Source organism: Mustela putorius, unplaced genomic scaffold, assembly GCF_011764305.1.
Source record: "Mustela putorius furo isolate JIRA1106 unplaced genomic scaffold, ASM1176430v1.1 tig00003858_pilon_pilon_pilon, whole genome shotgun sequence".
Lineage (NCBI taxonomy): Eukaryota > Metazoa > Chordata > Mammalia > Carnivora > Mustelidae > Mustela > Mustela putorius.
Window position 1 is genome coordinate 50,683,149 of NW_025422010.1, and position 27,037 is coordinate 50,710,185.

Consider the following 27,037-nt stretch of genomic DNA (forward strand, 5'->3'; position numbering starts at 1 on the left):
CAGCCTCTCTGGACGGACAGTATCCTGTCCCCTCCCAAGAGGGATGGGTTAGAACTGTTCCCCTAGCACAGGAAGATGGGAGCAGCTTCCCGCCCTGTGAGTGTCGGATATAGGAGCACAGAGGCTCCTTCTTCCAGACTTAAAGGAGTGACCCAGCCTTCGAGCTGATCGTTTCCCTGGGTGAGAGACGTGTCAGTTGAATCGGGCTGATGGAATGTGGATCAGCTTCTCAAACTTTGAAGGCCGGCCTTTAATCTTGTTGCACTTGACTATTTGCAAAACACAATAAAAACCAATGACTAGTAAAAGACGACAAAATACAAGCACTGATCTTTGGATCGGTGTCTACAAATGGGTATGCTGAACACTGTCTGTTTTTATGCACTCAGAAACCAAGTAACAAATAGTTCTGGGCAGGCACAGAACATGGGCTGTCCGTTAAGCAGCGTTGATGTATGCATGACCTGATGTATGCATGGACGTGTTTCCTATTGATAGTCAACCCATTCTCTGAGAAACATGGAGTCCTGGCCTCCTCTCTGCTCATCTGAGTGTGGTCCCAGCACCTAGCTAAGTTCTACTGATTTCCACCTGAGCACACACATCCACATGGTGGAGCGTTTCCTCAAGGACACACCAGCTCACAACCCTCACTGCCGGCTTCACTCCACTGGGGCTGCACCTTGTGACCCAGCCCTCTCTTAACCCGGGTCCCACCTGCCCTTCGTGCAAACGCCCCTTCCTGCCCACCGCTCCCCTTCTTGTTGCTTATTTTCAAGTTGGCCCACAAATTAATGTCAGTGGCTGAAAGCCCGCCCTGGTGGGCTCCCAAGGGCCTACCCATGGGGAAACGTGGCTTGCCCCACTCACCAGTGTCATTGGGGTATTTGTCTCCCCGGGTGCACGTCCTCCCGTCGTCCTCCTGGATGTAACCTTCCCGGCATTCGCAGCGGTAGCTGCCCACGGTGTTGATGCACGTGTGCGCGCACAGCGTCTCGTTGCTGGTGGCACACTCGTCGATATCTGGGTTTGGACCAAAGGCAGAGAATGCTCCGGTTCAGAGAACGCTCTTCCCACACAACCCATGACATTCGGCATGGCCCTCCCATGAACGTCTGCAAAGGACCCTCTGCCAGCCTTGGTCAGGGAAGGCTGCACTAGAGCAGGATGCTAGAGACAGGAGCCAGCGCACCTGGAGTGCCCCGGGCCGTGTCACCATGGTGCCAGGCTGATCAGTGGCAGGCTTTCTGGTCGGGGCTCTGCCACTGGCATGTCACGTGGCCTGGTGTGAGTGATGCCAGCCCTCGAAATTCCCATCTACAAAACATGACCGTGATGCCAGCCCGAAATACTTGGCTGGGCTCCTCAAAAGAGGAAATGAGTGGACAGAGAGCAACACTGCTTGAAGAGCAAGCATCAGGGCCATGATTTTCTGCAAGGACCCGAGTGGGCTAAGGGTTTTTTTCTTTTGGTCTCCTCCCCACTCCCCACATTTACGGCTCTAAGTTCGGAGCAGCAGGATGGTGACCCAAGGTCAGTTACGAATGGCTCCTCCCCAGTTAAGAAATGTAACGAAATCTGAGAAAAGCCACTTCTGGCAAAAGAAAATAGTCACAATGGATCTAATGGAGAGTTTTCCCCAGGAAATTTCGGGGTCATCAATGACCCAGACGGACCGCCCGTGAGTGGTGGAAACGAGCCATGAGACCATCAAACAAGTTACCCGTCAGAGTCCACATAAACCGTGCACATCACAGACTCGCTCCCCCGCAGAATGGGGAACTGTTTCCCAGCGGGGGAAGAGAGGGAGGCCCCGGTCTGTTTCCTGCTCCCTGGTTGAAGACATCAGGGGTTGGTGCTGAGGGGGACCGACATGACACTCGGTCCTGTGTGCATGTTGGGGAGGGGGGCAGAAAGCTCAGCCCTGCACTTCAGGATGCAGGTGACGCCCCAGCCCCTCTCAGGACCAGCTGCCTGGGACCCACCTGGGCACGCCAGGGGGCGTGGTCCTTTGGAAGGTCCCCTGGCTGTATGCACTGTTGCCTGTGGACTAAGTGTGACAGCGGAGCTCCCACAAACTGAAAGCAGAGCCCCCACGCCTGGGACCTCAGGGAGACAGCGTGGGGCACCATGCTCCCTGTGGGAGGCCCCACGGGTCCTGGGTCCAGCCACTTGGTGGTCTTACCCTTCTTTGTCAGTGCAGGGAGCTACCATCAGTGCCACCTGGAGGTAGGAGGCCCACGACTAGAATGTCTCCAGTGGGGCGCTCTAAAGCCTCATCCCAGCTCACTTAGTCTCCACCCGGACCCCCCGCCTGCTCCTCAGCTACCCTCCAGCTCAATCTCCAGCTCGCCTGTGCACGCCGTCACCAGAGACGCTTGTGTAAGTGCAGATTTCCGGACCTACCCTCAGGCCCTGGAGGCGAGACTGGGAATCTTGTTGGAAATCAAGGACCCCCCAGATGTTTCTGAAGCAGGTTAGCCACGGACCCACCACACTTGGAAACGTGGCTCCAGGGGACCATCACCATCACCCCGTCTTCGAGGCGAAGAGGGCACACCTGGACAGCCCCGCCAGCGCGGGAAGGACGCGGCTGGTGGCGACCGACAGTGCTGAGCCCGCTCAGCTGCAGTCCAGGTGGCTGCCTCCCTGCCAGTCTGCCTGCCACATGGGCCCTCCCTCGTCCCCCGGCTCTCTGCCTGGCCTTCCGAGAGGATGTGGGGTCTCGCCTGTCCGTGTTTTGACGTTTCTGCCACTTCTCTCCCGTTTGACACTGTTCTTGTTTTCACTTGCTAATGCTCCCCTTCTCCCGCCCTCCGAGCTCCCTGCCTGTTGGGATCTCGCAGGTACCAGCTCCCGGAAGAATTCCTCGGCCGAGGCTGGTTCGATCGAGGCAGTGATGGCTGGCGTGATAATATCGGAGTGTCGGGACGTAAGGGAAGAAACAAAGATCAGAGCCACCTGGGGAGCTGGCCCCAGGGATGGCATGTCTCCAGGAAAGGACCGAACCACCAGCCCAGGAGCTGGAACATTCGCAGGTGCTGCCAACACACCCAGGCAGTAGGGCTTCTCGCGCCTCCGGTGTCTCTCCCGGTCGTACCGGAACCCGGGGTAGCAGGTGCACAGCACTCGGCCGAAGTTGTCGGTGCACTGCTGCTCACAGGGGGCCTCGGCGCACACGTCGTAATCTGTAAAAGACAGGGTAAGGGTGGGCTCACGTCAGCCACGGTCGTTCCGCAGACGGGGCGGCGGCGCTGGGCCTGCGTCTGGCACAGACCTCCTGGCTGCAGACCCCTCGGGGCCTGTGGACGTGCCCAGCTCTGTTTACGAGGGCGTTAAGCCTTCGGGCCTCGGGCTGCCTTTTAAAAGTACCGTGTCCGGGAGCTTGGTGCTCAGGCTGGCCGTGGCGAAAGGCAAACCCCCATCCCTGCGATTTTCCCCCGGGCCATCTCCTCATCCCCTGGGGTCTGCCGCTCATCTGGATGGCCCCTGGCCCTGCAGCAGCACCTGCTGGCCTGTCCGGGCTTTTTCAGCAGCTGCGGTAGGGACGGGGAACTCCTTCCAGATGCACATCAGAGAACAGCAGGCCCTGGTGAGGGGCGTAGGCACCGTGGGAGAGCGCGAGGAGGGGAGGTCACGTAGGCGAGGCGGGGCGGGTGGGAGGTTTTGGAACAGGGCTGGTGTGAGTGATGCGGGCCTAGTGCCTGTGTGTGTGTCTCTGTGAGTGTGCGGGTGTGCGTGTGTGTGTGCAGACCCTGCATGCTGAGGAGGGGCTGGAAACGGCTGGAGGTCTCTGGATGGCCTCCGACTTGAAGAGAATTAAAATATCTCCTCCTCCCAGTCCTTACAAACGGATATTTAACAAGCCTCTGAAGGGACTTTGGCTGGAAGTCAGGAGCTCAGGCTGCACCGCCTTGGCCTCCGGATCAGAGCCAGCAGCTCAGTCCCCGCGCTGTCTTCCCCGGGTGCTGACAGATGAACGATCCTCGGGCACGGGCTAGGCCTGGTCTGCTCCGCCGCACGGGAAGGTGGAACGGGTGGGTTGGCCAGTCTCCCCGCCGGCGGGGTCCCTGTGGCAGGCATCGTGCCGCTCTCATGAGGACCTGGAAGGCTGCCCCGCCTAAATCCTTTCTGTGATGATGGCACGTCTGCTTTCCTGCCAGTCAAACATGGCTTCCTCCACTAACTATCACCTCTAGGGAGGCAATGGTTTATTATTATTATTATTATTATTATTTTTAAAAGATTTAAAAAAATTTGAGACAGGGAGACCAGAGAGGGAGGGTGGGGCGGAGATGCAGGCTCCCTGCTGAGCAGAGAGCCGACGCAGGGCTTGATCCCAGGACCCTGAGATCATGATCTGAGCCAAAGGCAGGTGCTTAGCTGACTGAGCCACCCAGGGGCCCCCAACCAGCCCATGTATTGTGCTCTGTATTTTTCTCTTGCTCCCATGTTCTGCCTTATTTCTGGCAGGCCTACTCTGGCGCAGGCTAGGAAGCATGCCGCTTTACGGGGCGGAGTATGGGCTCTGCAGCCAGCCCTCCCGACCTTGCTACTCTGTTTGTGACCCTGAGTCCCTTCGGCCTCAGCCTCTCACCCATATACCGGGGCGGCAGTAATACAGCCTTTACGGTGCTTTCATGAAGGCTGCCTGGGATGATGCCTTCCGCACGCTCCCCGCCACACAGGAAAAGCTCAACCTGGTCTTCTGCTTCCTTTATGAGTAGCTCTTACTGTTGTCTGGGTATGTGTCAAGGACTGTGTCCCCTGGAGGGACGGGCACTACTCTCTTCCCACAGTTTATGCTCCATTAATAACTGTCGAGCTAGAACAAATCAGATTATCCTATATCACTTGGCAAATCAAAATAAGTCTCGGCAGAACAGATCAGGCTGGCAACCGCTCCTCCACTCCGCGGTGGCAGGACAAAAGCACCCATGGATAATACTTACGTGCGGGAGTATGGTTGTGTTTCAATAAAACTTTATTTACAAAAAGAGCCAGTGGGTCCGATCTGGCCCAGGGCGGCTGACTTTTGACTTGGAGACACACATGTGAGGCAATGACAGTCTTAAGTGCACCCTTCTCCTCAGCACACTTGTTCAGAAATTCTAGTCTCTATAACTCTCCGCAGTGGTTAATTTTCTGAGTCAATGTGGCTAGGCCACAGTAGCCAGACATTTGGTCAAACATCGTCTACATGTTTCTGTGGGGATATTTGTTAGATGGGATCCACATTTTATTCGGTAGAGCCTGAAACAAGCAGTTTGCCCTCCAAAATGTTGGTGGGCCCATTCGATCAAGTGAAGGCCTTCCTAGGAAAAAACCCCACTTCCCCCAGGGGGGAGGGAATTTCGGAGGCAGACGGCCTTTCGACTCCAACTGGAACTTTCTTCTGGGTCTCCAACCTGTCCTATGGACTTCTGAGTTGCTCGCCTCCACGATCTCGTCAACTAATTCCTTTGAATAAGCTTCTCTCTGTTTCTCTGGACAATCCTAACAGATATGCTATATTTCCTGAAGTTCCACATTTGTACGTGGCGTTCTTGCTAGTGGAAATCTTTAGGACTACAGAGATCTTCGGTAAGAAGCCCGCACACACAGACTTATTCCCACAGATGAAAATGCTGAAGTGTTCTAGTGACGGCAACAGAGGCGAGTAAGGGTGTTAGCTATGGCGAGGCTATGCTGTTCTCAGGCACCACAGACCCTGCTGAGGGGGAGGGGAGACTACTTTAGGCTCTGATGTTTGAGGCCACAACACTTAACCTTTCAAGAAACCCTAAGTATAGGGGCACCTGGGTGGCTCAGTGGGTTAAGCCTCTGCCTTCGGCTCAGGTCATGATCCTAAGGTCCTGGTGAGCCCTGCATTGGGCTCTCTGCTCAGTGGGGAGCCTGCTTCCTCCTCTCTCTCTGCCTACCTCTCTGCCTACTTGTGATCTGTCAAATAAATAAATAAAATCTTAAAAAAAAAAAAATCCAACCCTAAATAGGTGGTACCCGTGTAATGTGTTTTTACTTAGGCCGGGCGAGGTCTTTAGCTGGGATCTTAAATAGACTGGCCTAAACTTCATTTTCTTAGTATCTGCCAATGGAAATATAAAGGACACAGCTGCAGACTGAGAAAAGCTGGCTTATAAAAGAATGCAATTATTTTGCATTTTTGTGCATTTTGTGGATTTTTTTTTTCCCCTTTTCCCCACCATGCTCTAACCAACAGAACTGGCCGGCAGTGAGAAATTCAGTCTCAGAGAGCCCCGAGGCCACATAAACCATCTTATGGAAAGTGATTTCCTAACCAACCTTCCTAAAGCAGCTTTCTCAAAAGTCCCAGCTATGGTTCAGTGAGCTCTTCTACCCAAAGAGAGCGGTACACATCGGGGAGGGGGGGATTCATTTATTTCTCACCGAGACGAGAAAGTGCTCTCTGTGAGAGAATGGAACGGAAACTGGCTTGGCTGGGCTCCTGGTCCTCCGCGGAGCCCTAGCTTCTTGCAGGAGAGTGAAGAAACCCGTTTCCCAATACCCACCCGCCTCTGCCCCGCCTCAGGCAAACCAATCTCGCGCTCTCCAGACAGTTCTTAGGGTTCTCTGGATCAGCGCTGGGATCTTCTGCAGCATTCCTCCTCCCGCTTGTCCAGGTCCTGGGCAGCCTTCCTTGATCGGCCGGCTCCCCCTCCTTCCTGAGACCCCCTCGGATGGCCCTGGATCCTCTGGGCTCTGTGCCCGCTCCAAACACTTGCTGCTCTGAATGCCTTCACCACACAGGTCGTGGTTATTATTAAAAACAACAGCAGGAACCACTATTCATCAAACGCTTACTAAGAGCCGGCTTCTGTTCCAAGTACCTTACATGTGGGAAGATTCTTAAAACAACCATGAGTCAAGTACTAATACTTTCCCACAAAAACGAAGCTGGATGTGTGTTATGAACGGAATCCTTATGTCTCCTGAAATTCACATGTTGCAATCCTAACCTCCAAGGTGATGGTCTGAGGCGGCGGGGCCTTTGGGAGAGACTTAGATCATGAGGTAGAGGCCTCATGAAGGGGCTTGGTGCTTTTATAAAGAAGCCCCAGAGAGCTCCCCCGCCCCTTTAGCGCCACGCAAGGACACAGCAAGAAGGTGGCTATATGAATCAGAAAGCTCACACCAGACATGGAGCTTTCCAGGGTCTTGGTCTTAGACTTCGCCTCCAGAACTATAAAAGAAATAAACATCTGTGGTTGAAGCCACCAGACTATAGTATTTCTGTTAGAGCAGCCAGAATGGATTAAGGCAATATGGAAAGTGCAATTAAAATTCAGGTCTCTTGGGACGCCTGGGGAGCTCACTGGGTTGTGTCTGCCTTCAGCTCCGGTCATGATCCCAGGGTCCTGGGGTAGAGCCCCACATTGGGCTCCCTGCTCAGTGGGGAGTCTGCTTCTCCCGCTGCCTGCTGCTCCCTCTGCTTGTGCCCCTCCTTTCTCTCTGACAAATAAATAATAATAAAAATAAAGTCTTTAAAAGAAATTCAGGTCTCTCTGATTCCATGCTGTCTATACCCTGTCTCCCCAGCTTGAGGGTGTGGGCTTTGAGGTCTGGGCCCAGGTCTGACCCTGCTTTGTCTTGCTGGAGCTGGGCTGGGCACAGGGGTTGAAGGGGCTTTGAGTTCAGCATATGAAAAGCACAGAGGGAAGTAGGAGGATGCTTCTGTCCTAATTGTGTATGAAATGCTGATTACGGAAATAGAGCCTCTGCAACTTAAAACCTGAAACACATATGTATTGTTTGTATATATCGAGGAAGCTCAACATATGTGTATAAGTTGTGTGATGATTTAGCTAGAGCATGCTACATGTAGCCAAACTGGCACTAGAAGAATTTAATGCCAGAAAAACCGAAATTACACGTAGATAAACCACATACATCCTCCGTACATCGGAACTTTATAGACATCGAATGACTAGTTCCAAACAAGGTGAGAATACAAAATCTTTTATATTACATACCTTCTGGGATGCATTGTCCAAGAACAAATTTATATCCCTTGCAGCATTTTTTCCTAAGAGACAAACAAAAACATATTTTAAATGGGATGTTAGATTACCAGTATAATTCTTTTCAGTTATTGAATGACTTGTGCCTGAGGAAAAGTGAGGCCTAAGGGAAAGAAGGGGTTGTGTAGTTTTAAGAGAAGCAGAGATAAAAAGTGGAAATATTATCACTAGCACATGGTCATATCTTCCAACAGCAGGATGCCCTTTTCACCACGTAATATATAAAATTAATCACTTGAACCCTAGGAAGTGGATTAACACAGAGACTTCAAGACACTTAGATCAGACGATTGGAGGCCTCCAGGATAAAAGGAAATTGGAGGCTGGCCAGGGCCTCAGCCTACAAGCCAGGAGTTCACATTGCTTGCTAATTATAACAATTAGCTAATAATAACTAGATAATCATAACACAATGATGGCTAGTTAAAATAATAATAAAGACTGAGGGGACGCCTGGGTTGCTTGGTCCTTGAATGTCTGCCTTTGGCTCAGGTCATGATCCCAGGGTCCTGGGATGGAGCCTTGAATCAGCCTGTTTCTCCTTCTCCCACTCCCCCTGCTTGTGTTCCCTCTTGCTGTGTCTCTCTCTGTCAAAGAAAAAAAAAAAAAAAAGACTGAGGTTTGAGCCAAGGCATTCTTCCTCTCATCTGGGTGCTTTCTTTATATCTGTACCCCTAAAGGTACTGAAGGGGTATCTAAATTATTTGAATTAAAAAAACAGCAAACAGGCAGTCATTCATTCATTCATTTTGAGAGTGAGCACTTGGGAACGCGGCAGAGGGAGAGAGAATCTCAAGCAGGCTCAGTGTTGAGTATGGAGCCCAACACGGGGCTTGAGCTCACAACCCTGAGCACATGATCTGAGCCAATATTGAAAGTTGGACACTTAACCGAATGAGTCACCCATGTGCTCCCCAAAACAGGCAATTTTAATGAAAAATTCCAAGACTTGTATCTCTGCTTGGGTTAGAGAAATGGTGCCATTAGTTAAAAATGTAGGTCTCCACTGGAAAGATTATGTCTCCGGTAGGGAGTTGTAAGCTTCTAACAGACCAACCCCCTACAGACAGTAACTTTAAACTCCGGACAAAACAGAAGAAGCCCACCACCGGTAGGTTCTGGTGAGTAAAGACAGGCAGGCAGGATTTAAGAGGAGAGCTGAAATTCTGAACAAGGGACCAGCCCAGGCTAAGTTTTGTGCTTTAGTCTATCACAGTGCCTATCAGAGTTGCTGTGTGGTGTGGAAAGCTCAAACACAGGGAACCCTCGGTGTGATTCGGCTCGATCAAATGGAGGACAAAGCTGAGGCAACAACAGGCATGAAAATTGAGGGAAACCCTGGAAAGGCGAGTGCTGGAGAAGGGGAGCCTTAAGTTCTGTGTATAAATTCTGCCCAAGCTCTCGTAAGCCCTGACCCAGGTGTGAGGAGCAGATTCAAAACAGCCCCGCTAAGTACAACGCAGACTGGTTGAAGGCTTGGGCTGACTGTGAGGCAGTCTTCACATTACATCCCACCGAGCTACTTGCCTTCTGAAAAGAAAAGACCAACACTTCTTGGATGAACAGAACAGCACCCTGGGTCTCCACAACATCACTTGGACAAATGTGACCCATTCTCAAGGGAATGAAAACCAAGGATGCCACCTCTAATTCCAGATGTTGGACTTATCAGACACAACGTTAAAGCAGCTGTTACAATGATGTTTGATGTTATAAGGGAAAATACCCTTGTAATAAATAAAAAGGCAGGAAATCTAAGAGAAATACAAACTATGAAAAGAAGAAAATATACGAGCTGGCAAATATATTAAATTAAAAAAAAACCCATCTTGCTGGATGAGTTTAACAACTGAAAGGTGCTAGGAAGTAGGAAAGAACCAGTGACTTTGAAGATTAGGCATAAGGATTATCCAATTTTTAAGAAATTTTTAAAAAAATTTTCATTTCTGAAGATTTTATTTATTTATTTGACAGAGAGGGAGAAAGAGAGCATAGCAGAGGGAGCAGCAGGCAGAGACTGAGGGAGAAGCAGGCTCCCCACTGAGCAGGGAGCCCGATGTGGGACTTGATCCTGGGACCCTGGGATCAAGGCCTGAGCTGAAGACAGACGCTTAACCAACTGAGCCACCCAGGCGTTCCAGGAATTGCTCAGTTTAAAGAGAAAAAAAATGGTTTAAAAATGCACCATGTCTCAGTCCCTAAGACAATTTGAAAAGCTGCAATGTATGGTATTTGGAGTTCCCGAAGGTGAGGAGAGAGAAAATGGAGCCAAAAACAAATCTGAAAAGTGGTTGAAACATTCCAGCTTGATTGCCTGCCTGGGTGGCTCAGTCAGTTAAGCGTCTGCTTTTGGCTCACTTCATGATCCCAGGGTCCTAGGATTGAGAGCAGAGAGCCCACTTCTCCCTCTGCCCAGGGCCCAGCCCCACACCCCTGACCCCCTGGCTCATGCTTGTGCTGTCTCTCTGAAATGAATAAAATCTTAAAAAAAGAGGAAAGATTCCAAATTTCATGAATAACATAAATTTAGACTAAAAATGTTTAGCAAACATGAAACAGGTTAAATACATAAGCACACACACACACATACAAAATGTCTAGAGACATCATAGTCCTCCTGCTGAAAAGTAAAGCGTAAACCTTGAAAGCAGGCGGAGAGAAAGTGCACAGCATTGAAGCGTGTGGCCATGTGCACTGTTCATCAAAAGCGATGGTAACCAGAAACAGCGGGAGGTCATCTTTTAAGTGCTGAGAAAACAAACCAGCCTGCCGATCTGGAATTCTATATTCGGAGAAAATACCCTTCAAGAATGAAGTTGAAATGAAGACGTTTCAGATTAAAGAAAACCAAGCATTCATCACCAGCAGGGCTGGGCGACAAGAAACTCTAAAGGGAGCCCTTCCGAATGAAAGACCGGGTACCAGCGGGAAACTTGGATTTTTAAAAAGGAACGAGATGCTTTATGCTTGGTAAGTGTGTGGGTACGTATAAAAGACTATTTTTTTCAAGCTTATTTTTTTTTTCACACTTAACTATTTTAAAGCAAAAATGATACCACTGTCATGTAGGATTCGTGATGCAAGTAAGAGCAACAAATAGAAGTGCAGAATGAAGCAAGGGCGGGGTTGTGAATGGGCTGCCATGGTCACAAAATGTCTGCACTGTGTGTGAAAATGGGCAGAGCTGACATTCCCACTGCAGCAGACATTCCCCTTTGTTCTTCCCTCTCTCCTTTCCTTCTCTCCCATTCTCTCCCAGCTGGTTTCCTGGTAAGCTACCCTTGATCACTTCCAAAATAGCTCTGTTAATTCAGAAGCCAAGAATTAACCTGGGTGTGGTGAATTTGCAAATCTCCAGAATATAGCCCAAGATATATATATATATATATATATATATATGTATATATATATATATATATATATATAGCCTTGACTATAAAGATTAAACTAAAAAAAAAAAAAAAAAGAAAAAGAAAAAGAAAACCTTCCTTGTAACTGTAAGAGAAATCATATTCAAGGTTATTCCCACTGAAATATCGCTCTTGATTATTTGTATTTGGACATGCTTTCTAGGTGGGGAGAAAGGGAGTTCAATATGGTCCAGCGATCAGGAAGAACACATTGCCTATAGTCTATGGAAGCTGCCATGTATGTGAACATATCATCTGTATGTTGTGGTGAATATGGGGGCAGAAACCACAGATTTGGGAAATTAGGCGTTATCTGGGTCCTAAAGCAAATTTCCACCTTTGTCAAATGGTCAGAACCTTCCACCAGGTCAGACAAGGCCTTCTACCTAACAAAAATTTGACACACTTAAATGTATGTTTTCCATTACATTTTAGTAAGACAATAATTTAATAACATTACCTTCTACTTTTACAAATTATTTGTCAGTTTTATTTATTTTTTTAGGATTTTATTCTTAAGTAATTTCATACCCAACATGGGGTTTGAACTCACAGCCCTAAGATCAAGAGTCGCATGTTCTCCCACTGAGCCAGCCAGGCTCCCCTGTCAAATTAATCTTTGTAGACTGGTCAGCTAGGCAGGTTACCACTCATAGGAGAAATGTCGGCAATCTCTTCCTAAAACTTTTATTTTTTTAAAGATTTTATTTATGTATTTGAGACAGAGAGAGCACGAGCAGGGGGTAGGGGAAGAGGGAGAAGCAGGCTCCTTGCTGAGCAGAGAGCCTGATGCGGGGCTCTATCCCAGGACTTTGGGATCATAGCCTGAGCTGAGGGCAGTTGATTACCCGACTGAGCCACCCTCTTCCTAAAACTTTAAAAATTTTTAAGACTTTTATTAAATCCATGTATAAACTTTATATAAAATATATCAAAAATGTATACAATGTATACAACTTAACAAACATCACATCTGCTCAGAGAGCATTCTGAAGACCATCTGGGGACAGCAACACAACCTCATCTCTCCCTGCAACATTTCTCATGTGCAATCCAGCTGCCGTGGACAATCTTACTTCAAAAGCATAATAAGTGGGCTTCCATGATAAAAACCAGTGGCACTGGGATGCTCCCGAATCAGACCTGAGTGAAATAACTAAGGGTCCCCTCCCTGCAAAAGACGCATTTGCCAATCTCTATGTGTACACTCAGTATAGATTATTTTGTATAGATTATTTATCTATAAATAGTATAGATTTATCTTTCCTCAGCATATTTTATGTTTTCTATATGTGTGTATGTGTGTGTGTGTATGTGTGTGTGAGATTTACTGCTATGAAGGATGTGTGGCAATATCCAGAGTTTTCCAATTAAACATAATTTCCCAACACCTCCAAGTGATTTATAATTTTACACAAGGGAAGCCCCTGGGGCGGAAATTTATGATTATTATTATTTCTAACAGAGGTAGAGGACCTACCTTTACAGTCCATGAAACTTACACCCTGTCTAGTTTTCCATGGTTTAAGAAAGCCCAAATTCCTAATAATCAGACAGAAAACTGCTTGATAGGACGAATCATTAAAATTTTACAGCTCTTACTTACTGTATTACCTGAAGCTGTCCTACAGAAGACTGTTAGAGGAAGAACAGGGCCCTAGATTATCTGAAACTCAAACAAATTACGAGAAAGTTGGATGGAGGGGAAACACATGTTTTTGATATATCTTAAGTACAATGGCACATTTAAACATATGGTTCTATTTGTCTATTTCTATTTAAACAGTGCACCTAACATACAGCCGCTGAGAAGTTTGATGGCATTTCAAAGTTCATGCACATGCGACCCTTACAACAATCTTTCTTTCTGTTTCCAAGACCTCATACTTGGGCATTCTGATCTTTCTGAGCATTGCGAAGGCTTGGGATTGTCCATTTAGGGAAGCCCAAAGTAATCTGTCATTTACCATTGTATGAAATTAAATAACAGTGATTTGATATGCTTTCCAAAGGCTACAGAGCTCTACCAGGAGAAGATCTAAGCCATGTTGCATTTAAACACCTGCTCAGTTAAGAATTAACCTCCCCTTGGCTGTTTTTTTCTCCCTTGCATACGTAACTCCATCTCTCTGCTGATGAGAAGGAGGTCTGACACCGCAGGGTACCCTCCTGCTTCTCTAGAGTTCCCGGGAAGACAGCATTACATTGCACGTTAAGCACCCATCCAACATAAGCCCCCATTTAAAATAAACCATGAAATATTCCAAAGTATAAAAAAATAAACACTGGCTGCACATGTCATGCCATTTCAAAGATTACTCACAACATAATTTATGTATAACGAAGTCAAGATAGCCAGAGTAAAATCCCCCTCTTGTTATGCAAGCGAGGCACTTGTTAGACCCAGCTCCACACATGGCCCTGTGGTTTTTATCTTTAAGAAAAACAAACGAAGATGGGAAAAGCTCATGTGGATTCTGGGGAGCCGGTCCTTCTTAACCCACTTCATGTGTCATGGATTGGTTTTCCAAATGCAGATGCTTTTCTCGTCTCTTGGCGAGGAGAAGTGGTGATCCGAGGGGTGGTTACATATAAAGGGCGACATGTGCTAATCAGGAAAGTCTGTGGAGGCGTCCCCTGGGTACCCCAGAGCATTAACACACACAGAGAATCATAAATAGAAATAGTGCAGCCAGAGATCTATCCCAGCAACCAAGTGTGTGTGAGAGCTTTTGGAAGGAAAAACAGAGTCGGGAAAATGAAGATGATAGAGATACCATCATTTGACTGTGTGCTGTTAGCAGAGTCTAGAAAGGTTTTTGTTTTTTTGTTTTTTTTTTTTTTTAAACTGCCTATAGAATTAGAGGATGAGAAGGGACCTTGAAAGGTCAACTGAGTTATAGGGCAAGAAATATTTCAACACTTGCTCCACCGTAATAGTAAATTTTCCCAAGATTTATTTCAGGTTTCCTTTGCCGGGCTGTCCAGATATGCACCAGACAGATCAGAACTTTTTTTTTAAGTTCTGCACTTTTTAGAGTATTTTAGGGTTCTCTGTGCCAAGCCCCATGCGGCGGATGAAGCAATGGCTCTGGGGTCAAGCACATCTGGTTTACAGTTCTGGCCCTGCCATTTAAAAAGCTTGTGATGTGATTTGGGGCTCATCTCTTTAACTCGCTGAGATGCAGATGCCTTATGGATAAAACATGAATAATAATATCTGCTTTGCAGAATTACCACAAGGATTATAGATAATAAAGGTAACCAGCATAGGGCCAGGCACAGGGGCAGAACAGTGATGCAGCTGCCACTTGATGAACACAGAAAGAAGACAGCGGAACCCAAGTCTTCCCAGATGCCTTCATCTTGGGACTTGTCTCTTCTTTCCACTTCCTATTCAGTGGCTGAGATCTTCTTCCGGAAACAAAAGAGAAGCAGAAAGGGAGAGAGGAGGGAGGGAGAAAAGTTTTTATTTCAAGATGACGAAGGGAAAGTAGTATTTTTGGCCTCTTCTTTCACAAGTTAACCCCAGATAATGGGAATAAGAAATAAAAATGCAAGGTCAAAATCCATAGATTAGGAATATAATTCTAATATTGAGTCTGATAGGAAAATGGCCAGTAGATAGGAGAATGAGAAGTGCCTTTTTTTTTTTTTTAAGATTTATTTGTCAGAATAAGAGGGAGAGCGTGTGAGTGTGTGCCTGCACAAGCAGGGGGAGGGCAGAGGGAGTGGGACAAGCAGACTCCCTGCTGACCAGGGAGCCTGATGTGAGATTTGATCCCAGAACCCTGGGATCATGATCGGAACCGAAGGCAGACGCTTAACTGACTGAGCCACCCAGGTTTCCAGGAAGCGATTTTGCAGAGTGGAGAAACTTCAAACCTATGAGCCTCCAGAAGAGGTTATCGCAGAGAAACCAACACCCTGCAGAACCTCAGCCAGGCTTAGGAACTGGACACACTAGGTACCAAGGAAAGGGGAGGCTGGAAGAGAGCCAGACAATCTGAAGGTCTGGTAAGAAGTTGCATTTCCTGTTCCCTACCCCACATCAGCTCCTCTTCATCTACCACTGCAAGAGGCAGAAGGTACAGTCTCTGGGGAAACATGGACCCGAGAAACTCAAGACTGTCACACCAAGCCAGAGGCCCCCGGGGGACATACCCACGAGCAGATAATCTTGCCCAGGCACACAGAATCTCCAAACCTTCTTAAAGAAAGCTTTCAATGGAACATCTTATTCTGGAACAAGGCAAGCCTCCTGGTGATGGCTTCTGAAGGCCAGCTGATGGCAGCTTCCCCACATCCCCAACTAGTCAGTCCTCACTGAAGAGAGGTGAGGCTGGGAAAATGCAGAGACCAGTGTGCAGCGCCTCTTTCCCCCCACCTAATCCTGCGGTGGCGTGCCAGACAAGGGGGGTCCACGAGAGACTCCTGCCAGGAACAACACAGCCCACGAAACCCCTGGGGCTCCAAGAAAGACCTGAGCATGGATGGATGGATGGATGAACTGACTGATAGGTTTTTAAAGATTTTATTCATTTATTTATCAGAGAGAGAGAGATAGCCCATGAGCGGGGGAAGGAACAGAGGGAGAGGGACAAGTAGATTCCGCGCTGAGAGTAGATCCCAACGTAGAGCTCGATCTCACAATGGAGATGATGACCTGAGCGGAAATCAAGAGTCAGTTGCTTAACTGCCTGGGCCAGCTAGGTGCCCCTAGCGGCCTGAGGATTTAAAAGTGGTCCTGGATTTCCCTGTAAAAGTCCTTAGAGTGAGGAAGCTTTCCTCTTTTTTCTTTCAGCCTCCTTCTCTTGCCAAAACTTTTACTGAGCTTTGCACGACTTCACATGAACTACTTGAATTCCTTTTCTACCAGGTTCCCTGAGAACAGAACCCAGTAAAAGGGCTCACCTCCCATCTAGGCACGCTCGGTTCCAGCCTTTCAGCCAGAAAGTGCTTCTCCCAGGCAAATGACATCATGTTTACTACAGCAATCAGTGAAGGTAAACAAACAAATAAACAAACGAAAAAGGGCAAATAAACTTACTTATTTACTCATCTACATAGAAGCTTGTTCCTGCCCAATCTCAGTGACAGTCAGAAGAGAATCATAGGGAGTGTATTACGTATAATGTGCTCTCATATGCACCGTCACTGATGGTCAAGATCAAAGGCAGAAGACGGCATGGCAGCTCCTCAGCACATTAAACACAGGAACCACAGCCTCCAGCAATTTCGGGTATATACCTGGAAGAAGGGAAAGCAAACCCCGAACAGGTGTTTGTCCACAGCAGCATTGTTCACAACAGCCGAAGGTACAAACACCCCAAATGTTCCATGCCAGATGGATGAAGAGAGAAACTGTGATACACACACACACAAAGGAATATTAATCAACCTCTAAAGGACATTGTGACACGTGCTACAATACGGATGGAACTTGAAAACATGGTGCTAAGCGAAATCACCCAGAAGAGCAAATACTGTATGACTCCGCTTAAAGGAGGCGCCTCAAGTGGTCACATGCATAGGCAGAAAGTAGAATGGTCCTGGCCTGGGGCCGGGTGGGGAGGGAACGGGGAGTTGTGGGTATAAATGGGCACACGGTGTTAGCTCAGGAGAATGAGAAAGTTCTGGAGATGGATGGTGACAGCTACCACACACCTAAAAATGGTTAATATGGTAAATTTTATGTTATGTGTATTTTACCAAACATACACAAAAAGATCAAATGAAGAGAGAACGCTGTTGAAGTCGTCCCTCTAGCCAGTAACCCTCTGGGCATGGTATCATCTGGGTTTTAGTTCTGTGAACTACAGACAGATTTTTATTTTAGGTATGTGAGGATTATTCTTCGATGGGGATAAATGGGAAAGCATTTATCCCTACAAGGCTCCAAGTGGGGGGGGGGCAGCCTATTCCTTCACAAATGTTTGTCTTGAACATCCCAGGAAGACAGAAGAGCTGGCGGTTACGGTTCTGGCCCTGGAGGGAGGTACCTCCCAGGTGTGAATCCAGGCTCTGCTGCTTTCCGGCTGTGGGACCCGGACAAGTGACTTAACCACCCCCAGCTTGATTTGTGTGTCTGTAAAATGGGATAGTAATGGTACACACCTCGCTGGCTTGGCGCGAGGGACCAAGGAGCAAAGAAGCATGCAGGGTAGGACAGTGTTGTATACATCAAGCAGAAAACGTAGAAAGAAGTAGGCTGGTCTTCCTGCTGTGTCCTCACTCCAGAGCTCACTGTCGGGGATGCTGGGGTGTTTTAGAGGAGGGGGAGCATTGGGAAGGGAGCAGCTGGGCCACAGTCTGACTGCTGTGGGCGTGGCTTTCAGGGAGCCACAGGCGCGCTGACTGACGGCAGGTCAAAAGCCAGTGTCTTGGCTGTTTCATTCCCATGGTGGCTCCTGTGCAAAGATGACTTTGTTGGCTAGCAGAAGGAAACCCCCTCAGGCTACTACCGAGTTCCACTCCCCTCTCTCTGATCAGTGTCATTTCTGTTCTCCACGATGAAAGGCACGCATGTGACCAGATCTTATACCGTTTGCTCAAAGTTGGCCTGGGAGCTCCTGGGAGGTGTGGACAATGGCCTGGGGTGTAGGACTGAGAACCTGTGTGGGTCCCTTCGTATGTTTCTGCCAGCGCCTCCCTATCTCCCTGCCCTGTCAGCGCTTCTCAGGGACCCCTGAGACCCCTGCAGAGGGCCACCCGGAGTCCACACAGGTCTTGGAGACAAGAACCTGCCTCCTGGCCATGATGTCAGCGCTCGACCTCCAGCTCTCTTCTCCCTGTTCCCTCCTTTCTTGTCTCCCCCAAAGAGTTTTCTAGCCCACCAGCCCTCATCATCTTGCTTGCTGGCTGCCTTTTCCCTATTTCATTTGAAAAGTTGATCATTTCTGAAACATCAGATGATAAACTGAGAGAGGTAGTTTGGCACTATCTTTGTATAAGAAATAATAAAACTGTGTCCATGCACACACACACGCACACATGTAATATCTTTTCATTAAGAAAAGAAAGGTTAGGTTGGGTATTCACAGATCTCTCTATGTGGGTAAGATGGAAGATATTCTTTGTGGGGCTTTTCGTTTGTTTTTTTTTCTTGTTTTTTGTTTTTTTGAGCTAAAATTCACTTATAACTTCAGACCAGCTTCAGGTGCACAACATATGATTTGATATCTGTAGACATTGTGAAATGATCGCCACAGTAAGTCAGGTTCTTTTTTACGTGTTGTCTCATTTTCCTACAAAGAGCAGGTACCTATTTTTTTAATAAGCAAAAATAAAGGAAATAATAAAATAAAGAGGCCTTTGGGGGATTTTTGAAGGGTATTTTGGTACATTTCTAATGCCAGGCTCGACGGTTCTGGAACCTGCTGGTTTTGAAGCACATTTGAGAACAGCACATACAGGCATCTACTGTGAATTCCCTCACCCAGAGACTCCACAGGATTTACATTTTGGGCAAACTTGACCAAAGAGGTTTCAACCAAACGGATTTGGACCAAGTCACAGGGAAACAATATATGGCATTTATTAAGAAATTGCCTCTGGGATGCAGTGTATCATTTAGAAGGATGTTCATTCTTTTTTTTTCACATCAGAAAACTGGTTGAATAGAGGTTTGCCTGAGAGAGTATTTTAATGGAACTTCTCCCCCATTCGTGAAACGTTTTTAAGCCAACGCATTTCTGACATTTATTCCCATGGCTGCTAATGTTCAGAAGCACCGAGAACTGGGAACCATATCTCACTCCGTGGGGCCATGGTCCATGGACAGTGCGTGGAGGTGGAGACTACTCCCTGCAGCTGTGTAGTTCACCCAATGCCGTGACACCGTTGGGCCCAGAGCCCTAGTCACTGCTGTGTTTTTATTGTATCAACCCTCTAACCATAACCCTAGGAACACCTGACATTTTTTTCTTTTTAAGATTTTATTTATGTATTTGAGAGACAGAGAATACGAATGGGGGCAGTGGGGAACAGCACAGAGAGAGGGAGAAGCAGACTTCCTGCTGAGCAGGGAGCCCAGTGCGGGGCTCGATCCCAGGACCTCGGGATCATGACCAGAGCCGAAGGCAGACGCTTATCTGAGTCACCCAGGTGCTCTTGCCTGAACAGTTATTAATCTGCTACAATAGCATTCATCAAGGCAATCCTATCTTCAAGCCCTGAATTATTCACGGTAAACCAAACAATACAAGAAGTCATCTGTGCTTCCGAAACATTCCTGAAGTTTCCTGACGGCTCCTCCACCTTCTCATCCCAACTCCGGGCTTTCTCTGCAGCTCAGCCAGCCTTTCCTCTTCTTCTCTCTCCTTCAAAGGGTGGACTCAGCGTCAGGTGAGGGTTTCAACTCTGACCTCTCCGTTGGACTCCTAAACTGCGAACTCCCGGCGCCCTCCTTACACTCACTTTCCTCGCTCGTATTTTCCAGATTTCTTGCAATGATTGGGTAATAGCTTCCATAGTGAGAACGTGTTATATCTTAAAACTCATAGAAGAAAATGAACTTCTCACTGCCAAACTGGAAGAGAAGGGCATCCTCGGCGGGACCAGAGATCAAAGGCAAATAATCCACAAGGCTGTTTTTAGACATCGCTTTCTAGTGTTCTCCCTAGTAAGAGAACTAGATGACCCATGACCGCTGCACTTCCAGAGGTCATTACTGTGGCAGAGAGAGCTAGTGGTTTCTCCTTACCGACTTCCTTTTCTTTTCTATTGCAACAAAAGCCCAAATTAGAGCTGGGTCCATAACCACCCAGGGAAAAAAAGGAACTATTCCGAACCAGCCTCTCACCCACCGTACTGCTTGGGGAATAAGCCGGCCAACAGTACGCAAGTAGCCTTGATATGTACAATTGCCAGGTGCTACCCTTACACAGGAGGGGCGCATAGTCTCTCCCTTTCACGTTCCCGTGAGCAGCACGGACATGGCACTGTGCCATCTTGGACCATGGCGATGGGAGGCTCAACACACAAGAAGCTCAATGATGCTTTCCAGCCATCATACCAATTAAGGACTCGGGACGCTTTTGTGTAAGAGAAACTCCCACCTTGTTTAAGCTATTATTTTTGATTTCAGCTTTGAGAGCCAAAGTAACTACAGGAAATGAATCTATGGGAGCCAGGTTACTGAAAGGCAAGGTTAGTAAGCCATAAGGAGACCTGGAGGAGACCGAACCTTTTATTCTGCTCTAGGAACGACTGGGCAAGGAGCCCTTGAGCCTGGTGAAATACTGACCCTTGAAATATAAATGTCTGGAAATATAAATGTCATAAATTAATCAGAGCTAGAGTCCTCTCTGCTTTCACAAGGCTATGACCCTCCTTTCTGCCCAGTGGGCAGAGTTTCGTTGGCCGTCGGCCTCTCTTCCCTGCACTTCACCTTGTAAATGAGGCATTTCCAGGGAGCTCTCAGTACGGGAAACATGTAGCTACAATTTCCCGATTCAGATTTTTGCCCACGGGTCTGTCACCTGGGAATTAAATGAGGAAGTCTTAAAGCAGAGAGCTTTACTTGTAATGACTTTCAAAGACGGACGGGACCCGATCTGAGATCTTCTTTCTTACATTAATTACTAATGTGACAGTCCTTACGTGCATCAAACTCTTATGGAAAATGAAGTACAACGGATATTAACTCAGGTCTAACTGTATGCATTGCTTAAAGTGGGATTTCTTTTTTTTCTTTCCAAGATTTACTTATTTATTTATTTGACAGACAAAGATCACAAGTAGGCAGAGAGGCAGGCAGAGAGAGAGAGAGGAGGAAGCAGGCTCTCTGCCGAGCAGAGCGCCCGATGTGGGGCTCGATCCCAGGACCCTGGGATCATGACCTGAGCCGAAGGCAGATGCTTTAACCCACTGCACTACCCAGGTGCCCCTAAAGTGGGATTTCTACCTCTAAATCATTTACAGATGAGAGCACAAGTCTTCTCCTTTAGATACCGAATTATATAATGATCCAATATCGTGGTAAAAACTTCAGATTAGCTAACAACTGGAAACATTTGACTTAATTCAACCAACACTTAATTGGGAGTTTCCTATATGCCAAGCCAAGCATTTTCCATAGATTACTTAATTAAATTCGCATAACCACGCTTCTTACAGATAGGAAAACTAAAGCACAGAATTCTTAAGTAACTTGTTCAAATCAGTAGCTGGGCTGGACACAAATCCAGGCTACGGGGCTACGGGGTTCCAGAGGCCACCTCCTCCGGGAACTGGGTTTTACAGGAGCTACGGCGACGAGTGAGGTATGCCCGTGGCGCCTGAAGACGATCAGTGTGCGAGTGTGCGAGACATATATACTCACAGCTCCTGAGAACACAAGACGGAGCAGTGGCAGCACTGTGACCGAAGAGCACTGGGAAGAGCGGTCACTCAGTGTTAGAGGCTGCAGCAACGTGTGGCCACAGAGTTGGTTCTGCCCCAGAAATATTTATCTGGGCCCAGACAAAGGGACACTCATCCTCACTATATACTCATTACAATTGTCCCGCTCTAGCTTGGCCCTAAATCCAGTTTGTCTGGCAATCTCCGTTTCCCTCTGTCCTTGATTAAGGATGGAGACCACTTTCAGGATGTGTTTTCCAAGCCCGAACCCCATGGAATCCATGAGTCAGGGAATCACAGTACAGGCCCAGAGCTGAGGCCGATGGGAAAGACTGCAGACAGCAGTTAAAGAAGGCCACCGAAATATCTTAGGGAAGAAATGAAGACAGTGTAAATAGGATAGTGGAACTGAACAATGAAGACGGACTTTAAAGAAATTTTAGAGGCAGGATCTATAGGATTTCCTAACACATGGGGTGTCGAGAATAAGAAAAATAGAGCAGACTGAGACTAGAGAATTCTCTCAGCAGAGCCATCTCGAGGATGAGGTCACCATTGACTAGTTGCTGGTTAAGCAGGGAAGAGCTAGATCAGAAGAATTTTATGGCACAGATTTTGGGATGATAGAAGGGGTCAATTGCCCTTGGTTTGGACACAACGTTCAGGATGTCTGAGGCCTCGGGCAACTCAAGGGCGAGGCAGGGTCTTCAGAGGAACGGGTGAAGCTAGGACCAAGGACATGATTTGGGGAGATGTCCTCCTGCAAGAACTGGGACCGGGAGAGAAGCTGGAGAGAGAGAGGACTAGTCAGGGAAGTGCTACTGATGAAGCCAACAGACTGTGCCGTGAGCTTGAATAAATCGCTGTCCTGCCCTGGGTCTCTGCTTCCCATTCTGAGAAGAAAGGGTCTTGGACTAGGGTGATCTTGAAGTTCTCCCCCAACCTCCAAATATCCTGGCTCTTGATGTGATAAGAATGGTCTAGCTCTCCTTGTAGTGGTAGTTACATGGCTGTGCACTTCGTCAAAACTCACTGTACACTGAGAATTGGTGCATTTTCCTGGATGTAAATTAGGGGTGCCTGCGCGGTTCAGTTGGGTAAGCGCCCAACTCTTGATTTCAGGCCAGGTCAAGATCCCAGGTTCGGGGGATCGAGCCCTGTGTTACGCTCCATGCCCAGTGGGGAGTCCACTGGAGAGTCTCTCTTTCTCCCTCTGCCCCTCTCATGCACGCACACTCTCTCTAAAATTTATTTTAAAAGGATGTAAATGATACTTCATTTAAGTGGGTTTTTAAATTTTCTAAAAAAAAACAAACAAAACTCCTGTCTCCAAATAATTACCTTTCATGCAAAACTATTAATGATAGCATGAAATATTCCATTTATGAGTATTTTTGCATCAGAAAGAAAGAAATACACATCAAAAAACAATACATCCTCAGTCCCCGGCGCTGGGGGAGGGGGAACAGGCACGAGTTAGAAGGAGCTGCTGTAAGAAATTCGTTTCTGACCATTCCAGACATTGGTACGAGTGAGCAGATGTCTTGAAATGTTTTACAAACACATGGGGAAGTAATGAAGGCCTCTGGACGGCTCTCAGACCTGGCTCGTGCTGTAGGTTCTTTAGGACAGGTCTGCCTCCCTGGGATCTGCAGCCCGCAGGTGCTCACAACCTCTAGACAAATCTGCTCAAGTCGTGGTTCTCTGGAGCCCGTCCCGAGTCAGTCATCACACGGATAAACTCAGTAAGGGTTCCTAAGGCGCGGGAATGGATGTTCCCGATGCATGGTATACACACTTTGATTTTTTAAAGATTTTTATTTATTTATTTGACAGACAGAGATCACAAGTAGGCAGAGAGGCAGGCGGGGCTTGGCGGGGGGCAGCAGGGAAGCAGGCTCCCTGCTGAGCAGAGAGCCCAGGCATGACTCGATCCCAGGACCCTGAGATCATGACCCGAGCTGAAGGCAGAGGCTTTAACCCACTGAGCCACCCAGGTGCCCTGGTATACCATTTTTAAAACAACGTGGGCTCTTGATATCTGAAGGGTCAGTTAGAAGGGAAAGGCTGCCCACATTTCTATGTTGAGTCTACTCTGCAATTTGTCATTTATCGTGGTATTTTTTCCTTTTTGCAAAATTTTTAAAAAGATTTTATTTATTTACTTAGAGAGAAAGAGTGAGAGAGAGAGCATGAGAGAGCATAAGAGGGGAGAGGGTCAGAGGGAGAAGCAGACCCCCTGCCAAGCAGGGAGCCCGATGTGGGACTCGATCCCAGGACTCCAGGATCATGACCTGAGCCAAACACAGTTGCTTAAACAATTGAGATACCCAGGTGCCCTCCTTTTTGCAAATTCTGAGAGACAGTTTCTTAGAGTAGTATTGATCCCCAATAACAAAGTAGAATTTGGGGCTCTGTAATAGAGGTGGCTCTACGCAGAATCTTAGGGGCTACAGGAAGCTATGTGAGTCTCTACCATTGTACATCCTGCAGTCAGTTTCTGCTAATTGACCATGAACTCCTCCAGGACAGGCATCAGGTCTCAGTTATCCTGAGCACGAGCCTAGTGTGGGATCACAGATGCTTGGCACATCCTGACGGAACCCAGCTTGGCTAGAACTCCCGCCTCAGGAAGAATGTCTCCAAGATGCTGTTTACGTGATAAAGGTAACAGTCTTCTCTTCTCTTTTCTTTTATCCTTCTGCTTTATCTTTTCTGGCTTCCAATGGGCCGGCCTGCCTGCCTACCTACCTACCTACCTTCCTTCCTTCCTTCCTTCCTCCTTTTTTGCATTACAAGGTGTAGAAGGAATTCGGGGCTGGCAGGAGTAGGGGCTACATATTAAGGAGTAAACCCTAGTAATATTTCCTGCATGGAATAGTGACAAAGTGTCTTTAACAATTTCTGCCTCCTGTGACTACAAATAGTCAGCTCTGTCTGGAGCACACAGTATGTGTTCTCAGAGATGAACCAGGGTGCCCAGCTAGTCTGGGCAAGGTATCTGAGACTGTTCAGTGGTGCGGTGGGACCACAGTCCAGAGGCTGCCTGCAAACTCAGCCTGTCCAGGTAAGCACGGGTGTCGGGATGCTAATTTTGGATCTTTGCTGAGTGGCAACATAAGCCTCTGTGTTTAGGAGGCCCGAATGAATCAAAACAGTTAAACACAAAAATGTGGAGACCTTGCATATTATCACTTTATGGACATCTGTTTTAAAGTCGGGCAGACCTGAGGTTTAAACCCAAGTCCCCCACATACTGGTTTGATGAATTGATATGGTTATGTATAAATTTACATTTTCACAGTTTCTTTTTCTGAGAAATGCAGTATTGATACGTACTTTGCTAGGGTTTCAATGGGATGGATAAAGCACTTGGTATAGTTCTTGTTATACAAGAAATATCCAGGGGTGCCTGGGTGGCTCAGTCTGCTAAAACGTCTGCCTTCGGCTCAGGTCATGATCCCAGAGTCCTGGGACTGAGTCCTGCCTCGGACCTCTTGCTCAGTGGGGGGTCTGCTTCTCCCTCTCCCCTGTTTGTGTTCTCTCTCTCTCCCTGTGTCTTTAAACAAATAAATAAATCTTTAAACAAAATGTCCTATAAAGGGATAATAATAATGACAGCAGGGGAAAAACAGTCGTGGTTTCTGTGACTCTCTGTCCTCTTCCGTTAGCACAGGGGTTACAGTGTGTATTAAAGGAATGTTCATAACAGTTCTGACAAACTGGTATGAACATTGGAAGACAGGAAGATAAACAGCACAGTAACTTACACAAAATCAGTGAATACTCATTGACCGCTGACCCTGGGCAAGTCACTGATAGATGCCTTAGGAAACAGGAAGAATCCCAAAATAAAAAGACGTGGTATAATCACTGAGGATTCAGAACGTTAAGAACAGTTCAACTACAACTTGACCTTCGAAAGGAATCTGATACTCAACCTATCAAAAGATACTCAGTCCATCAAAGACAACCACGGGACAGGGCAGGCTCAGATCAGTGCAGTCTGAGAATTCTCTGTGGATTTGATTTGGATTTTACAGGAGGGATAAGATCTATCTAGACAGTGAAGAGAATGGAAGGCCACTCAGGGCAGAGACAGGACATTGAGAAGAGCATGACGAGGTCCTGTTTATCCTGGCCTGAGGGACACAGCACTGTTTGGGTTTTGTTACATGGTAAGAGATAGTAGTGCCTTATTAACTAGAACCTCAAATGACCCGGAGAGGTCAGTCTCTGTGCCCTACCCACCCTTGGTCCCTTCCTAGGGAGAACTCCCCAGCCCCTTGTTGCTTCTGACTGGGTAGCCCGGACAGTCCTACTTTGTGCCAAGAGGCAATGCTCCTGCTCCTCTGGGTTGAGAAGGCTGGGAAGGGGCATCTGGATCAAAGGTGTCCAGTCCAGCCATCTCTCCCAGGACAAAACAGTGCGACGGACCAATCTCATGCTCTTGTCCAGGACTCTACACTAACAGATGCCCCATGAGTAGGCCAGATAGCCATAGTGGAACGACAGAGTCTCCCACAGTTGAGAAAGGTCTGGAAGAGCAGTGGGCTGAAAGCCTGAGTCAGGGGAGGAAGCTGGGTGTTGGTCAGACTCCTGACCAGGGACTTCAGGAGGGAGAGGAGGGCAGAGTCACCGGCCGGGGCGGCCCTATTTTCTGACCACGTCACCTCTCCCGTCCCTCCCCTGCCCATATGAACACCAACCCTCCTAACCCCGGCCCCCTCTGTTCTGGAGATTCAAGTAGCACTTCTGCTCTTCACAACCAAGATCTTGAACTTTTCCAGCTATCCTGGTAACATATGAATGATCTAGTCTTGGGAAGTGATAGTACAAAAGGCTTTTGATTTGGGGGTTAATCGTAAGAAGGGTTTCCATGACTGCTGTGCATTTTATCAAAAGCACAAATATTAGTTTCCTATATGGAAATCACTCATGGATGGTTCAAATTTATTCTTATTCACCTGTAGACACAGTCCTCATCATACCCTGTCAATAACAAATGAATGTCCAGATGCTCTGAGCAGTTAGTAAATGATTTACTGATAACCTTGAGCAAGAGTCACAGCTTGAGTTTCAACATGAAATGAGCGGTGCCGGCCGTGCAAAGTAAGCCAAGGGGGAAATGTGCTTCTTAACCGTCAGCTTGCTTTAAGAAACAAGGGAAGTTCTAGTGTCTCCGCCAAAGTTAAGTGTGTGTAAGTCCCTGATGGTGCCTCGGTGCCGTCCTCTGACTGCTTT

At 47.6% G+C, this 27,037-nt stretch overlaps 1 protein-coding gene across 2 annotated transcripts in view; it reads right to left on the reverse strand.

The window, feature by feature from the left end:
* Positions 1 to 27,037, reverse strand: part of CCBE1 (collagen and calcium binding EGF domains 1) — a 232,045-nt gene that overhangs the window by 26,559 nt on the left and 178,449 nt on the right. For both annotated transcript variants that reach the window (XM_045065684.1, XM_004745582.3), the window contains exons 3-5: positions 7,992 to 8,044; positions 3,054 to 3,188; positions 871 to 1,023 (exon numbers count right to left, since the gene is read on the reverse strand). In XM_045065684.1, the coding sequence (XP_044921619.1) occupies positions 871 to 1,023; positions 3,054 to 3,188; positions 7,992 to 8,044 (341 nt within the window). The remainder of the gene's footprint in view (positions 1 to 870; positions 1,024 to 3,053; positions 3,189 to 7,991; positions 8,045 to 27,037) is intronic.